Source organism: Vicugna pacos, chromosome X (assembly GCF_048564905.1).
Source record: "Vicugna pacos chromosome X, VicPac4, whole genome shotgun sequence".
Classification (NCBI taxonomy): domain Eukaryota; kingdom Metazoa; phylum Chordata; class Mammalia; order Artiodactyla; family Camelidae; genus Vicugna; species Vicugna pacos.
Genome location: NC_133023.1, coordinates 48,487,215 through 48,504,414, shown reverse-complemented (window position 1 = coordinate 48,504,414; position 17,200 = coordinate 48,487,215). Strand labels below are relative to the sequence as shown.

Below are 17,200 nucleotides of genomic sequence, written 5' to 3'. Positions count from 1 at the left end.
ACCATCACACTGATACCAAAATTAGACAAAGATGTCACAAAAAATATCATGAATATTGATGCAAAAATCCTCAACAAAATAGTTGCAAACTGGATCAAACATTACACTAAAAGGATCATACACCATGATCAAGTAGGATTTATCCCAGGGATGCAAGGATTTTTCAGTATATGCAAATCAATCAATACACCACATTAACAAATTGAAGAATAAAAGCCATGTGATCAACTCAATAGATGCAGAATAATCTTTTGACAAAATTCAATTCCATTTATGATAAAAAAATAAGTTCCAGAAATCGTGCATAGATAGAACTTACTTCAACATAATAAAGGCCATCTATGACAAACCCACAGCTAACTTCATAGTCAATGGTGAAAAGCTGAAAGCATTCCAAGATTATGAACAAGACAAGGATGCCCACTCTCACCACTTTTATTCAGCATAGTTTTGGTAGACCTAGCTACAGTAATCAGAGAACAAAAAGAAATAAAAGGAATCCAAATTGGAAAGGAAGAAGTAAAACTGTCACTGTTTGCAGATGACATATACTATACATAGAAAATTTTAAAGATGCCACCAGAAAACTACTAGAGGTCATCAATGAATTTGGTAAGGTTGCAGGATACAAAATTAATATGCAGAAATTTGTTGCATTTCTATGCACTAACAATGAAATACTAGAAGAAGAAATTAAGGAAACGTTCCCATTTACCACCACATTACAAAGAATAAATTGCCTAAGAATAAAGGAAGCAAAAGACCTCTACTTCCAAAACTATAAGATGCTGATGAAAGAAACTGAAGATGACATAAATTGATGGAAAGATATATTGTGTTCTTGGATTGGAAGAATCAGTATTGTTAAAATGACCGTACTACTCATGGCAATATACAGATTCAAGACTATCTTTATTAAATTACCAATGGAATTTTTCACAGAACTAGAGCACAATTTTAAAAAATTTGTATGGAAACACAAAAGACCCGAAATGGACAAAACAATCTTGAGAAAGAGGAATGGAGCTAGAAGAATCACATTCCCTGACTTCAGACTATACTATAAAGCTACCATAATCAAAACAGTATGGTACTAGCATAAAAACAACTACATAGATCAATGGAAAAGAATAGACAGTCCAGAAATAAGCCTATGCATATAAGTTCAATTAATTTATGACAAAGGACCCAAGAATATAAAATGGGGAAAGGACAGTGTCTTCAAGAAATGGTGCTGGGAAAATTGAACAGCCACATGGAAAACAATCAAAAAATTAGTTCAAAATGGATTCAAGACTTGAATGGAAGACCTGAAATCATAAAACTACTAGAAGAAAATGTAGATGGTAGACTCCTTGACATAGGTCTTGGAGACAATTTTTTTTTCTAACACCAAAAGCAAAAGCAACAAAAATAAAAACATAAGTAAGGCTGCATCAAACCAGAAGTCTTCTGAACAGCAAAAGAGACCATGAACATGAAAAGGTAACCTACTGAATGGGAACAATATTTGCAAACCATCTATCTGATAAGAGGCTAATATCCAAAATATATAAATAATTCATAAAACTCAGTATTAAAAATAACCACTAACAAAATAATTTAAAAATGGACAGAAATTCTGAATAGACATTTTTTTCAAAGAAGACACACAAAAGGCCAATATATGCATGAAAAATACTCTACATCATTAATCATCAGGAAAATGCATATCACAACCACAATGAGGTATTACCTCACATTTGTTAGAATGGCTATTATCAAAAAGACTAGCAATAACAAGTGTTGATGAGGATGTGAAAAAAAGGAAATTCTCGTGTGCACTGCTGGTGGGAATGTAAATTGGTGCAGCCATTATAGAAAATAGTATGGAGGTTCCTCAAAAAATAAAAATAAAACTACCAAATGATCTAGCAATTTCACTTCTTGGTATTTACCCAGAGGAAAAAATCTAATTCAAAAAGATATGCACTCTCATGTTCACTGCAGAATTATTTACAATAGCCAAAATATGGAAACAACATAAGTATGCATTAGTGGATTAATGAATAAAACTGTGATACACACACACACACACACACACACACACACACACACACACACACACACACAGGAATATTATTCAGCCAGAAAAGAATGAAATTTTGCAATTTGTAACAACATGAATGGACCTTGAAGGCATTATGCTATATTAAATGTCACACAGAGAAAGACAAATGCAGAATGATCTTTCTTATATGTGGAACCTTACTATATATATATGTATATATATATATATATAGTGAATACATATATATATAGTGAATTTTAAAAAAGAAGGGCAAGCCAGCCATCTGCAACTAGAGCCTTTCAGTTTTGCCTCCCTTCTAGTGGTGGCTCTGTTGGAGACCTCTGGCCACATTTCCTCTCATTTTCCCAGGTGGTCTATTTTTTCAGCCATTCTTTAGACTTAGGTCAGGCTCTGTGTGCTCCCAGGGCTTCAGGCTTCAGTTGTCTCTTCTTAATATAAGATAGTTCAGTTGCTGATGATGCCACTTATCAGGGGAGCACTTCATAGACTTTGTATCAGAATGCTGTTGGCATTTCTGAAAATGGTGTAGGTTATCCATTCACTTTGAGTTTATAAGAGATGGAGTTTCCATCCTGATTTTTTTAATGTAAAGCCTTATGCTGGATACTTTTGATGTTACCACATTGAATCCTCATACCTACCTAATGAGGAAGATGCCTTTCTCTCCATTTTACAGATGTAGAAACTGAGGCTTGGAGAGAGGAAGTGGCATGTCCAAGGTCATGTTCAGTGAGGAAGTGACTGAGTTAGGTTAGAAATCTTGTGCCTGTAACTCTAAGATTTGAAATAAAATATAAGTAGGGGAGGTGTAGTGAGGTAACCTATTGTTCTTCTCTACTGAGGAAGAGCAAAAGGGAGAGATCTGAGTAATGTGAGCCCCAAGAAAGAATCCATCACCATTATTATTTCCTTCTTCTTCAGGGGATTTTAAAGCATCAGTCACCTGTGGCTCATTCCCATATAGTGAACTGCCCTATTTATCTTTCTACAGAAAGTGAAACATCTATAAGGCAGCTCACCACCCCACTCCCCAACCCAGAACCATTTGGAGGAAAGTGGGCATTATTCCCCAGGTCTCACCAACCACAAAGCCCATTCACTTTCCCTTATCCCACTCTGTCTGGAGTGTGTGTGTGGGCAGGGGGTAATGAACTACTAGATGGCTTTCCAGGCTTCTTCCAGGCCTGCATCTCAAGTCCCATCTCCCCTAGGGTACCAAGTATATTGTTAGTTTCAACCATTTGCTAGCTGTGTGACTTTTGTCTTAGTCTCTCTGCACCTCAGCTTCCTCTGTTGTAAAATGAATATAATAACAGTACCAACCTCACTGTGTTGTTGTGAAGGTTCAACTAGTTAATACTTAAGAAAATGCATAGCACAATGCCTACTATATAGCGAGCATTCAATAAACGGTAGCTGCTGATAAAAAAAGAAAGTAAAACATAATCTTAGGGATTGCTAATTGAGTGATATGATGTGCCAGGAACTGTATTACACTTAAAGGAGCAGTGTGGATGATGACTCTGGCATCAAACATACCTGATTCAAATCCTGGATCTAAGTGTGACCTAGGGCAAGTCATCTCGCTACTCTTAGAGCCTTCTTTCCTGTATTTAAAATAGGGACCATAATATTTCTTAGTTGTGTTATGAACATTGGTGAGATTATATATATATATATAAGTAATCATACAATATATATTGATTATATTATATATTATATTATATATTAATTTTATATATGATTAGCCCAGTCCTTGGCTCAAAGTAAGTGCTGAAGACATATTAGTTATTATCACTCTTATTATATTAGCCATTATCTCACTTAACACTCACAGAGCTTATATGGCACAGAAAGTGGATTACAAGATCTCTTGCTATTTAGAACAGTGTTCAGATTCTAAATGAGTTTGGGAATGGATAACTGTTGATCTAAGCAATTTCTTTATTATGCAATGGCACCTAGGTAAAAATTAGCAAAAGATCATCTTTCATTATCTTACTTAGGGCTTCTAAGGGAGGAGTCAGGTGCAGGACAGTGGACATTGGACTTGACACCAGATGCCCAATGTCCTTGTCGTAGCTCTGCTACTCATTGCCTGTGGGACCAGGAGCTGTTGACCAGGCAAATGAAACAATGTTTCCATTGTTATATCTTACCCAGATATATGGAATACTTCTGAGCGATATAAATCAGTACATTCTCCTGAGTTCCACTGTGACTATCTGTAAAATAGAGCCATAGATACTCAGCCTAGAGGAATGTAAAAGTGGTGAACTATGTAGGACTATACACAGAAAGGCCCTTTATAGGGAGGGTCAGCAAACTTTCTTTGTAAGGGGCCAAATAGTAAATATTTTAAGCTTCTGAGGGCCATGCAGTCTCACTTGAAATTACTCATTCTGCTTTTGTAGCACAAAAGTATGCAAAGAAAATATGTAAATGAATGATCGTGGCTGTTTTCTAATAAAAATTTATTTACAAAAACAGGTGGCAGGCCTTGGTTTGCTGACCCCTGATTTAGATCCTCATTATTGAGCAACAGCAATATGCTAGGTACCTGGTAAGTATTGAGGATATCGAGGTAAACAAGACCCAGTATTTATCCTGGAAAAGCTCCCGGTCTTGTGAGGTTGTTAGGTATATAAATAGGTAATCAAAATTCAGGGTGATAAGTGCTCCGTAGCAGCATGGATGAGTGTTTTTGCTTTGCAACAAAGGAAGCCCCTGTAGTTGTGTACTGTGGTGATGACTCTACTTCTACCCTAGTAAGTCTTTTTGGTCCAATCAGTCTTACCAAATCCGTTGATAAAGGTTTCAGCTAATAAAACCCTTTTGTTAATCTTAATGATATCACAAGCCTCATACAATAATGTTCAGAGCAAATGGAATTTTTTAAATATACATTTTTGTGCCAATTCTTAAGTCCCCTGATAGTGAAATATAGCTTGGCAGTCTTCCCTTTTGTCAGTGGATTTCCTCTAAATGTGATAAAAGAACCAGAGGAGCACAGTGACCTGGCCTTCATACTGGTAAGCCTGACTTTACTCTTTTATTCACTAGTTATGTATATGTAGTGGGACAAGTCTCTTGGCCTTTGTCATTTTCTGTTACCTTGCTACAAGTGTGAGGGCCCAGTTAAATGGTTTCCAGCATCCCTTCCAGCTCTGCAGCTGTAGTTGGTGCATAAATATACAATATGCATCTGGCATGCTTTTCACTTGAATTTTCTTTGCCTCAGTTTCAACTTGTAAAATGGTGGGTGAGGTGGGCTAAGGGAATCTCAAAAGACTCTGATTTTGCTTATACTTAGAGGCTAAGACTGGGAATTTTCAAGGCATATTCTTTTTGGGGATACACTTGGAGCAAATCTCAAGGGGCAGATCTATGGGTAGATGGAAACCTGAGGAAAATGAAGTAGCACATTCAGGTGAAGTCCTGAGTTCACCTGCCTAATTTGGGAAGGTTTTCTGTAGGAGAGTTATCAGGTACAGTAGTCATCTTCCACCAATTACCATCTTCTTGCCCCACTCTGGGCTATGTGTCCAGATGCCTTTTAAGAAGTTTATTCTGTTCTGATACTAACAAAGTAAGTTAAGAGACAGGTAGGCAGGCAGACTCGTGTATGGACTATCCTCTGTGAGCAAAGTCCTGTTCTAGAAAGGGAATATAGTATAATGGCTAAGGGTATGGCCTCTGGTGTCACTATGCCTGGATTCGAATTCCAAATCTATTAGTAATGATTATGGAGAACATAGGTAAATCACTTAAACTTTTTGCACCTCATTTGAACTATCTTTAAAATGCAGATGACAATAGTACCCACCTCATAGAGTTGTTGCAAAAACTAAATAAAGAGGAAATTAGTGCAATGCCTCACACTTATAAGTATTAACTATTATTATTATCATCCTGAGATGGACAGACAGCCTACTTGGAGAAACAGAATTCATGGATAAATGTGAAAGTGTGGGACAAAGATAAGGGCACTTCCTGGCATGGGAGGCAGGAGAACTAGACTTCTATTCTTGGCCTGCCACTGGCTTGGTGTGTGACCTAGGTCAAATCTCTGCCCCTTTTTGGTCTCATTTTCACAAACTGGATAATATTTCTGATTTCTTCCAATGCAAACATTTTCTGAGTCAAACAGATTCTGTGTAAGCTCTGCACATAAGTATAAAAAAGGCTCAAAGTTAAGGCATGATCCAGATCAGGTGAAGTTAACCTTAAAGACCAGACCAGAGAAAGAGGAACAAACAGACCATGAGCTAGTGACCTGACCCCTGGCAAAACCACAAAGATATCAGAAGCTGTCTTTAGGGCTCTAGGATCTGCCTACTTTCCCCTCCTCTCTTCTTTTCCCTTCAGCATCTGAGTATCAACCTGCATTCTTGCTTATCTCCCTCTTAGCAAACCCTGCTCTCGGGCTATGTAGGGCAGAGAGACAAAAAGCACTACATGTAGGGAGACTCTTCATCAAGTCATGAGTGAGCTCCTAGTTCTAGTTTCAGCAGTTATGGTATGCATTCTTGGGGGCCCCTAATATCTCTTTTCACCTTTTCCAGCCCCCACCCCTCTCTTGGTCTACTGTCCCTGCCCTCTTTCCCTCTAAGCATCCACATAGCTCTACTAGAGCACTTGTCAGGCTGTATTGTAATTGTTTATGTCTACCAATCTCTCCTTTAGCCTGTGAGTTCAGGTGACTAGCTGTAGGTGTCCATTTCATCTCACTGATGTCCAGAACCTAGCTGAGAGGTCAGTGCTGAGCAGGTGATTTGTCAGGCGAACTCACTACCTGCTGGTTTCCTGAGTGAACGGAGGAGGAAATGAGAAAGAGAAGCATGGACTGCATATCTACCTGCTGCTTCCTTGATTTTATGTTTTAGGCAAGACAGGTATAGTCTCTGGATCTCTAGAGCCTCCCTATAAAATGAGAGGATCAAAGTGATGGACTTTGAGGTAACTTTCATCATCTTTTTTTTTGTTGCTTTTTTATGCATTCGTTCAGTTATCAAGATCTGATAATAATAGCTTTAAGTTATGCTCTTGTCAAATATATTTGCACTTAAATAAGGAACAAAGCTTTCCTTGGTAAACAGGATAAGCTGTGATCTTCCCCAATCTAAATCCTAAACAAGTGGGGTCCAAATTAATGCATTTTGCCTTGTAAAGTTCATAAAAATTTTGTGGCCCAATGGGGACAAAGTATATTCTATGTATTTGATTGTGACAAATCTGTAAAAACCCTTTATGTGGCTTTCCCTAATCTCTCTCTGTTTCTCCCTCCTTCCCTCCTCTTCAGCTGAAAATAACAGACCAGCCCTCCCTCTGTGCCTTTGTGGCCCCATCCCCTGCTGTGACCATGGAGACTCTCAGCAGCTGCCAGACTGCCTTCCTCTCTGAGCTGGTGCCCAGTGGTTACCTGGCTCAGGTCTTCCCAGGATACTCTGAAGTAGAAGACCTGGCTGGGGAGGTGGTGCTGGAGAAGTCTGAGCAGTGTGACCAGGATGACTTGAATCCCAAGGAAGAGAATGGTCAGAACAAGAAAAAAACCAAAGTCAACAAGATCTGGAATTTTGTAAGCCGCAGAAAAGTTGCCTCCAATCAGGGGAAGCGCCCCCAGTCCATGATTTTATTGGGAGTCACTTCAAGGCCATCAGAGTTGAAGCCCAAAGTCACATTAATGGATCGAATGAAGTCATTCAAGAGGTTGAAACCTTCAACTGGGGCCGCCAAGAATACTCCTCCTAGGAGGAACAAGGCCCAGCAACCCCAAGAGATTCCAGGTATGTACCAGATGAGAAAGGCCCAGGAGGCTCCAAAGCCTTTCCGCTATTCTTACTCAGGCCACATTGAAAGCCTGGAGCCCTTCCTTGTAGATGTGCAGAAGCTAGTGCATGCCCCCAAGAGGATGAACCAGAAAGTACTGGCCTTCAATGACTTTGGTATGCAAGTGGAGGAGGATTCCTGGGAGGAAGAGTCCCCTAAGCAGCCTGGTAGGGGCAGGCAGGCCAAAAGCTACCAGAAAAGCATGTTACCTGGGGACCTTGAGGCCCCATACACATTAGCTGGAGACTCCAGAATCCAGGAACTTGAGGCTGCCATTGAGGGCTCAACCTTGGAAGGGAACATGGAAGGGGGTTACAAGGAGGGCCCTGGGCACCTGCGCCGAGGCAAGACTATGCCTTTTGGTAGTGTTGTCAAGTTCTTCAGCAGTGTGACCGAGGTGGCCCGAAAGTGGCGTTCATTCTCCCGAGAAGAGTTTCAGATGGGCAGACGCCGAGGTGAGGCCTACTTCATCAGTGGTGACAGTGAAGACTTCATTCTGGAGAATGTAGCCTCCCGAGCCAACTTCCCACTCAGCCTGCCCTGCCACCCCTCTGAGGCTGTGTTGTGGGGCAGTGTAATTGGGAGGCACCAGCGCCACCACCACAAGGCCTCACAAGCCTCATTCACCTTTAAAATGAGCGCAGAGGGCAAGGAGACTTTGGGCCAGGCCCTCACAGTTCCCTGCACTGCTGCTACCTTGGTCTCAACTTCAACCTCAGCTGTCTTCAAGTTCCAGGATGACCTGACACCAAAGAATGGCTGTAGCTTCCACTATGGCCATGCCTTCACTAGGGAGCACTCTTCCTCTAAAGAGCTTGATGAAGACCCTGAGACTGTGGTCAGCTTCCTGAAAGAAGATGACAGTGTTGGAGAGTCCCCTGAGCTGGGCACTTGTGCCAAGAGGATGACCACCAAAGCGGTCATGGAGAAGCTAGAAGAGAAGCCCAATGAGATGGAGGAGCAGGATACCCACAGGGGACCTGTGGGGTCCACCCAGGCAGGGCAGCCTCAGGATTCTGATTTAGATATAGGAGCAGCAGATGCAGAGAGAGAAGCCAGCAAAGCTTGTGCTGGAGTCCCCCGTACTCAGGTAAGGTTGGATCTGGATTTCCAAATCGCCATTTGAAATGTTCACATCCCCAGAAGCCAGCTAAACTACCATGGCGTCCTATATAACCATACCTTCCATCAGAAATATCCTGGAAGGAAAGCTCCCACCAGTCAGTTACCTTGGAATTGACTCATCCTAAAACCCCAGGCAATTTTTGTCTCTTCCTTGGGCTGAATGCCTGCAATCACATCTTAATTCAGCCTTGAACCAAAACTGAAGCTCTGGGAATGTCAGCAGAGTGATCAGGTTCATTTAATGATGCCCAAGACAGCCGTAGTCTCCTATTTTGCTTAGACTGTGGGATATTTCCCTGGCTTTGCCACCCTCTCCTCCCTCATCAACAGGACCTAAATCCAGAGACAGGGGTCAAGGAAAGCCTCTGGGACTGAGGGTCAGGAGACCTGGATTTATGTCTCAGTTCTGTGCTCTGTTCTCTGTATGACTTTGAGACAAATCCTTTCATCTTGTTGGACCTCAGTTTCCCTATAAAGGAGAGAAGGCAGTCTTGGTGTCTTAGAAATCTCTAAGCACCTTCTGGTAACAACACTGTTGTTTGACCTGAAGAATGTAGGTAGAGGACAGCCCAATAACATTCTTCTCCCAAAATTCATTGAGTGGTAGCTTTATAACAAGCATTTGTCTGGATGCTGTCACATACACTGCTTTCATTTAATTCTTAAAGTAACTTTGTGATGAGGGAGTGATTATCATCATTTTACCAGTGAGGAAACAGGCTCAGAGAAATTGAATAACTTCTCCAGAGTTATACAGATTGTGACAGAATTTGGATTCAAATCTCACTTTTGACTCCCAAGTCTAGTGCTTTTGCATAGCTGTCTATATTATTCAAAGGGTTTGACTTGAGTGATGACAAGAAGGAGCTCACCACACCCCCATTCATGGACAAAAAGAAAGGTGCTAAAAAGTAGTAGTGTTACCAGGCCCTTTTCAGATTATTGGACAGCATTACCAGAGAAATGAATATCTCCTTCACAAGAGTTTTAAGCAAGAAAAGCTTTTTATTAAAAGAAATAGTTTGTGCGTAAGGGAGAAGGCAGAAAAAAAGCTCCTAGAGTAGAAGAGGCAAGTTGCCTTTATAATAAAAGGGAGGGTTTGTCTCATGATCACTGATAATTTCCAGAAATCATTAAACTTCTTTGAACAGCAGCAGGTAGCTCCGTGGTGGCTATCAGGCTTAGGGGGTGCTTCTGTGAGGGGACAGGAGTGCATGAGAATTTTCTGCAAGAATGCACTGGAACAGATAAGATTAAAATGTGTAGTTGAGCTTCTTGTCTTATGGCAACTAGGTATACTGGTTGGTGTAACCAAAATAAAACTAGTCTTTTATTTTTGTGAGCTTGGTTTTTGTTTCTGGGACTCAGGCCCCCAGGACCTTTGTTCTTCAGCTTGCAAGTCCTGTTTTCCCCAGTTCTTTTCCAAAATGGCTGAATATCTTCCTTTCTCAGTAGGAAAAATGTTGGATAAACACTAGAAGGGACTATCTGGCTTTGAGACTTAAAAATGTCTTCACAAGGAGGTATGCTATAGTTTCTTCAGATAATTTTAAGGCAAAGCATTTCTTAAGTACAGTTAATTAAAATTCTTCTTCTTGGTAGTGGTGATGGGCGTGGTCTAGCTTGATAGTTCTTGACCTGTTTGAGCATCTCTCACATCCCATTTTCAGAGAACTTGGGTCACATGAGGACAGAAGCAATAAGCCTGCTTTTTCTGAGAAGGCCATTGATATGTTTAAAAGCATTCTCTTTCTATATTTATCATATTTGATAAGCTTTAAGGATATAAAAATTAGCGTATTGGGGGGAGTAAAGTCATTGCATTGGTTTTAAGTCCAACAATCAAGCAAACAAACAAAAAAACATACCTATGGCTCCGTTAGCTGATAATTGCTGTTGAGTATTGCATGTCCAATGTTATCAGTCACTAAGAAGAGGGTCATAGCTGAGTACATTCCCTCACTAGGCAGCTGTATGAACTGGACATGGGGATGCCTTATAGGTTCTTTAAAAGTGCAGGCTTTGGAGTCACAAAGGCTTGAGTGAAATTGGACAAAACAATCCCTACCTAAGGGGGCTGTTGTGGGGAATCAAAGGAGCCAGAGTATGTAAGGTAACCATTCTAGCATCATTTGTGACACGTTGTGAGCTTCCACAAAGTTGCAGTTGTCATTATTAAAATTTGGTAAATTATTAGTGAGTGTGAACAATATTCAGCCAGAAAAATAATTCAAGACTACTGTAAAATCAACTGGTTAATACAGTTGAAGGAAGTGTCTGAGGTCAGGAAACTGGCTTCTAGTGTCATTTACACCTTTGACTTTGCCTGTGACCTTGTGACAGATCCTTCCCCTCTCTGGGCCTCAATTTCTCCATCTGACCCACAGAATTTGCAGCACATAATTCCTGAGGATATTTCCTCCTTTTCTATCTCTAGCTTTTACCTCCCAGTTAAGCCTGTAATTGTTTCTCTGAGTCCAATGGGAGACTCCTTGCCATCCAGTAGCATTTTTTAGAATGGCTTTCCTGTGTCCTCTGCTGGTTGCTCAAAGATTCTGGCTGTCTTTCCCTGGTGTGGCAAACACCAGCCCAGACAGACCCTGAGATCCAGAGAAAAAGCAAAGTGGAGTGGAAAAGCTGAATGCCAGAGGGCAATGATGTAGGTCAGGGTTCTTATTGACCATCTGGTCCAATTACTTCATTTTACAGATGATGGGGCTACTGAGTCCCAGAGAAGAGACAGGATTTCCCCTGACACACAAAGCTGGGAGACAATTAGGACCTGAGAGATCCAGTATTGGATCTGCCTCAGATTCTACTGACAAAGCCCTTTCTCCTTCTGTGTTTTAGCAGCCTTATCTGCCAAATCCTCATTCTTCCTTCAGGCACCTTTCAGGTTCACTGTGAGGTTAAACTGGTATAACAAATATGAAAGTAATGCATTATTAGGTCCCAAAGGCCACATAATTACAGAGGATCATTATATGCAAATAGAGATGAAAAACCCAGCTAGCAGAATGGCACAGGTCCTTTTAGGTTTCCTAGGGAAACTGAGCATTGGCTGGCTTCCTCCAGGGTGTTTTATTTTTGAGGTCTATTCATCGAATCCTACAGAGCTAAGTGACTCCAGAAACTGTAGCTGCTTTGGCCCAGATATATAGCTCTGGTCAAGACTGGGGCTGGTAGTATAGTCCAGGACAGGATGCAGCTTCAAGGGGATGATATCAGAAGGCAAGAATAGAATCTCTTCAGAGTCCTTCATTTGGTGGGGGAGGGTATACTTCAGTGGTTAGAGTTCATGCTTAGCATGCACAAAGTCCTGGGTTCAATCCCTAGTACCTCCATTAAACTAACTAATTAAAGAAATAAACCTAATTACCGCCCCCCGAAAAAAATCAAAAACAGAGTCCTTCATTTGGGGGCTGGCCGAAACTTCTCTGTGCCTTACTCTTTGCATTAGGAAAATGAGGAGAATTAGGAAATAATAATTATAGATAACATTTACATACTGCTTATTATGTCCCAAGACACTCACTGTTCTAAGCATTTTGCATGTATGAGCTCAATTCATCATACAACTGCCTTATGAGTCAGGGACTATCTTTAAAATGTGGATGATAATAATATCTATTTTATAGGAGTTTTGTGAAGATGAAATGAGTAAATAAACACAAGTACTTATAACTGTCTGACCAAGAATCACTGTGATGTAGAAAACCGGATGTGGAGTGTGAGGAGGGCCATATCCCAGGTCTCCGCTGCGTCCCTAGGATGTCAAGTGTGGGTCCTTAGCTTTGCACAGGAAAGATTTCAAGAGCCAGCCACAATTAAGTAAAGGTAGATTGATTGATAGATTGATTGATTTTTAAAATTGAGTTACAGTTAAAAATGTGTCAAATTCCAGTGTAGAGCACAATTTTTCAGTTATACAGGAACATACATATATTCATTGTCACAGTCCTTTTTGCTGTGAGCTACCAAAAGATCTTATGTGTATTTCCCGGTGCTATACAGTATACTGTTGTTTATATATTCTACATACTCCTGTCAGTATCTACAAATTTTGAAACCCCAGTCTGTCGCTTCCCACCACCCTCCCCCCTGGCAACCACAAGTTTGTAATCTATGTCTATGATACTGTTTATGTTTTGCATTTATGTTCTTTTTTTTTAAGGTTCCACATATGAGCGATCTCATATGGTATTTTTCTTTCTTTCTGGCTTACTTCACTTAGAATGACATTCTCTAGGAACATCCATGTTGCTGCAAATGGTGTTATGTTGTCAGTTTCTATGGCTGAAAAGTATTCCACTGTAGAAATATACCATACCTTCTTTATTCCGTCATCTGTCGATGGACATTTAGTCTGTTTCCATGTCTTTGCTATTGTAAATAGTGCTGCTATGAACATTGGGGTTCAGGTATCATTTTGAAGTAGGGTTCCTTCTGGATACATGCCCAGGAGTGGGATTACTTGGTCATATGTTAAGTCTATGCCTAGTCTTTTGAGGAATCTCCACACTGTTTTCCATAGTGGCTGCACCAAACTGCATTTTCACCAGGAGTGTAGGAGGGTTCCCTTTTCTCCACAGCCTCTCCAAAATTAGTCATTTGTGGACTTTTGAATGATGGCCATTCTGACTGGTATGTGGTGATACCTAAACATAGTTTTGATTTGCATTTCTCTGATAATTAGTGATATGGAGCATTTTTTCATGTGCTTATTGATCATTTGTATGTCTTCCTTGGAGAATTCCTTGTTTAGATCTGCCCATTTTTGGATTGGGTTGTTTGATTTTTCTTATTAAGTCATATGAGCTGCTTATATATTCTGGAGATAAGGCTTTGTCAGTTTCATCTTTTGCAAAAATGTTCTCCCATTCTGTAGATTGTTTTGTTTTGCTTATGGTTTCCTTTGCTGTGCAGAAGCTTGAAAGTTTAATTAGATCCCATTTGTTTATTCTTGCTTTTGTTTCTATTGCTTGGGTACACTGCCCTAGGAGAACATTTTTGAGAAGTACGTCAGATAATGTTTTGCCTATATTTTCTTCTAGGAGGTTTATTGTATCTTCTCTTATGTTTAAGTCTTTGATCCATTTTGAGTTTATTTTGTATATGGTGCAAAGGAGGGTTATAGCTTCATTGATCTACATGCTGCTGTTCAGTTTTCACAACACCATTTGCTGAAGAGACTTTCTTTATTCCATTGTAGGCTCTTTCTTCCTTTGTTGAAGATTAATTGGCCAAAAGTTTGTGGGTTCATGTCTGGTCTCTCTATTCTGTTCCATTGGTCTATATGTCTGTTTTGGTACCAATACCATGCTGTCTTGATGACTGTAGCTCTGTAGTATTGTTTGAAGTCTGAGAAAGTTACTCCTCCAGGCTCTTTCTTTCTCTTCAGTAATGCTTTTGCAATTCTAGGTCTTTGGTGGTTCCCTATAAATGTTATTATGATTTGTTCTAGTTCTGTGAAATATGTCCTGGGTAATTTGATAGGGATTGCATTAAATCTGTAGATTGCCTTGGGCAGTGTGACCATTTTAACAATATTGATTCTTCCAATCCAAGAGCATGGGATAGCTTTCCATTTTTTAATGTCTTCTTTAATTTCTTTCATCAGTGGTTTATAGTTATCTGTGTATAATTCTTTCACCTCCTTGGTTAGATTTATTCCTAGGCATTTTATTACTTTGGGTGCTATTTTAAAGGAGATTGTATCTTTACTTTCTTTTTCTGTTGGTTCATCATTAGTGTAAAGGAATGTCACTGATTTTTGAACGTTAATTTTGTAACCTGCTACCTTGCTGAATTCTTCAATCAGCTCTAGTAGTTTTTGTGTGGACCGTTTAGGGTCTTCTATATATAGTAACATGTCTTTGGCTTATAGTGACACTTTTACCTTTTCTTTTCCAATTTGGATCCCTTTTGTTTCTCTCTCTTGCCTGATTGCTGTGGCTAGGACTTCCAAGTCTATGTTAAATAGGAGTGGTGATAGTGGGCATCCTTTTCTTGTCCCAGGTTTTAGTGGGAAGCTTTTGAGTTTTTCACCATTGAGTACTATGCTGGCTGTAGGTTTGTCATATATAGCTTTTATTATGTTGAGATATGTTCCCTGTATACCCACTTTGGTGAGTTTTTATCATAAATGAATGTTGAATTTTATCAAATGCTTTTTCTGCATCTATTGAGATGGTCATGTGGTTTTTGTCCTTTCTCTTGTTGATGTGATGTATTACATTGATTGATTTGCATATGTTGAATCAGCCTTGTGTTCCTGGGATGGACCCCACTTGGTCATGATGTATAATCTTTTTTATGTGTCATTGTATTCTATTTGCTAATATTTTGGTTAGGATTTTGGCGTCTATGTTCATCAGTGATATTGGCCTATAATTCTCTTTTTTGGTAGTGTCTTTGTCTTGTTTAGTTATTCCATTTTCTTTTCTTATTTTGCTTATTTGTGTTCACTCTTTTTTCTTCTTTGTGAGTTTGGCCAGAGATTTGTCAATTTTATTTACTCTTTCAAAAAACCACCTTTTGGTTTGATTGATTTTTGTAGTGTTTTTTAATTTCTATTTTATTTATTTCCTCCATGATTTTTATTATGTCCTTCCTTCTGCTGACTTGGACTTTTATTCTCTACTTTTTCTAATTCTTTTAGCTGGGTGGTTAGATTTTTGTGTTTGAGATTGTTCTTCTTTTTTGAGGAAGGCCTGTATCGCTATAAACTTCCCTCTTAGTGCTGCCATTGCTGCATCCTGTAAATTTTTTGTACTCGTATTTTCATTTTCATTTGTCTAAAGGTAATTTTTAATTTCAGCTTTGACTTCGCTGTTGACCCATTGGTTTTTTTTAATAGCATGTTGTTTAATCTCTATGCTTTCCTTTTTTCCCTCCTTTGTTTATCTGTAGTTGATTTCTAGTTTTATGGCAGTGTGGTCAGTAAAGATGCTTGAGATAATTTTTATCTTCTTAAAATTATTGAGGCTTCTTTTGTGCCCAAATACATGATCTATCCTAGAAAATGTTCCATGTGTATTTGAAAAGAATATTTATCCTATTTTGGGGATGTGTAATGCTCAGAAAATATCCACTAAATTTAATGTTTTTATTGTATCATTTTTTTTCTCTGTTGCCTTATTTATTTTCTGTCTGGAAGATCTGTCTAGTGATGTTAATGCTGTGTTAATTTCCGACAATGGTTGTAATCCCATCAATTTCCCCCTTTATCTCTGTAATTGTTTTATGTACTTAGGGGCCCCTATTTTGGGTGCATATATATTAATAAGTGTAATATCCTCATCTTATAGTACTTCTTTAATCATTGTAAAATGTCCTTCTTTATCTTTCTTTAAGGGCTTTGTTTTAAAGTCTATTTTGTCTGAAATTAGTACTGCAACACCTGCTTTCTTGTCATTTCCATTTGCATGGAATATCCTTTTCCATCCTATCACTCTCAATCTATATGTGTCCTTCTCCCTAAAGTGGGTCTCTTGCATGCAGCATATTGAAGGTTATTGCTTTATAATCCAGTCTGCCACTCTATGTCTTTTGACTGGAGCATTTAGTCCATTAACATTTACAGTAATTAAAGATATATGTGTGTTTATTCTCATTTTGAACTTATCTTTGCAGTTGAATTGGTATTTCCTCTTTGTTCCTTTCTTCTTCCTTTTGTGGTTTGATAATTTTTCTTTGTATTATCTTGGATTATATTTAATTTTTGTGACTCCCTTGTTAGTTTTTGTCTTGTGTTTTCCCTTTTTTGTAAGTCTATTAACCCATTACTATAACCGTTTGTATTAAACAGTTAGTAATATAAGCTCAAACCCATCCTACCTAGAACAAAAATTTTAGAAAGAAAAGAAAAACTATATTTTCTTGCTTCCCTCTCCCACTCTTAATGATTTAGATGTCCTCTTTTACAATTTCATGTTTATTCTATTTCTAATTCATTGTAATTCATGTAATTCATTATCACCTTTCCAGTTATGATTTTCTCATTTTTGTAGCATCCAGCTTCTTTTCTATTTAGGGTAGACTTTTCAATATTTCTTTTAGTATGGGTTTAGTGTTGCTAAACTCTTCTAGTTTTTGCTTGTCTATGAAGTTCTTTAGCTCTCCTTCTATTCTAAAGGATAACCTTGTTGGATAAAGTATCCTTGGCTGCATCAT

The 17,200-nt window shown here is 39.1% G+C and overlaps 1 protein-coding gene across 1 annotated transcript in view; it reads left to right on the top strand.

Moving 5' to 3' along the window:
- Positions 1 to 8,045: 8,045 nt before the first annotated feature.
- The window catches only part of ARHGEF9 (Cdc42 guanine nucleotide exchange factor 9), a 293,132-nt gene continuing 283,977 nt past the window's right edge, over positions 8,046 to 17,200 (top strand). The window contains exon 1 of the mRNA XM_072956524.1: positions 8,046 to 8,990. Coding sequence (XP_072812625.1) covers positions 8,103 to 8,990 — 888 coding nt within the window. The 5' untranslated portion in view covers positions 8,046 to 8,102. The remainder of the gene's footprint in view (positions 8,991 to 17,200) is intronic.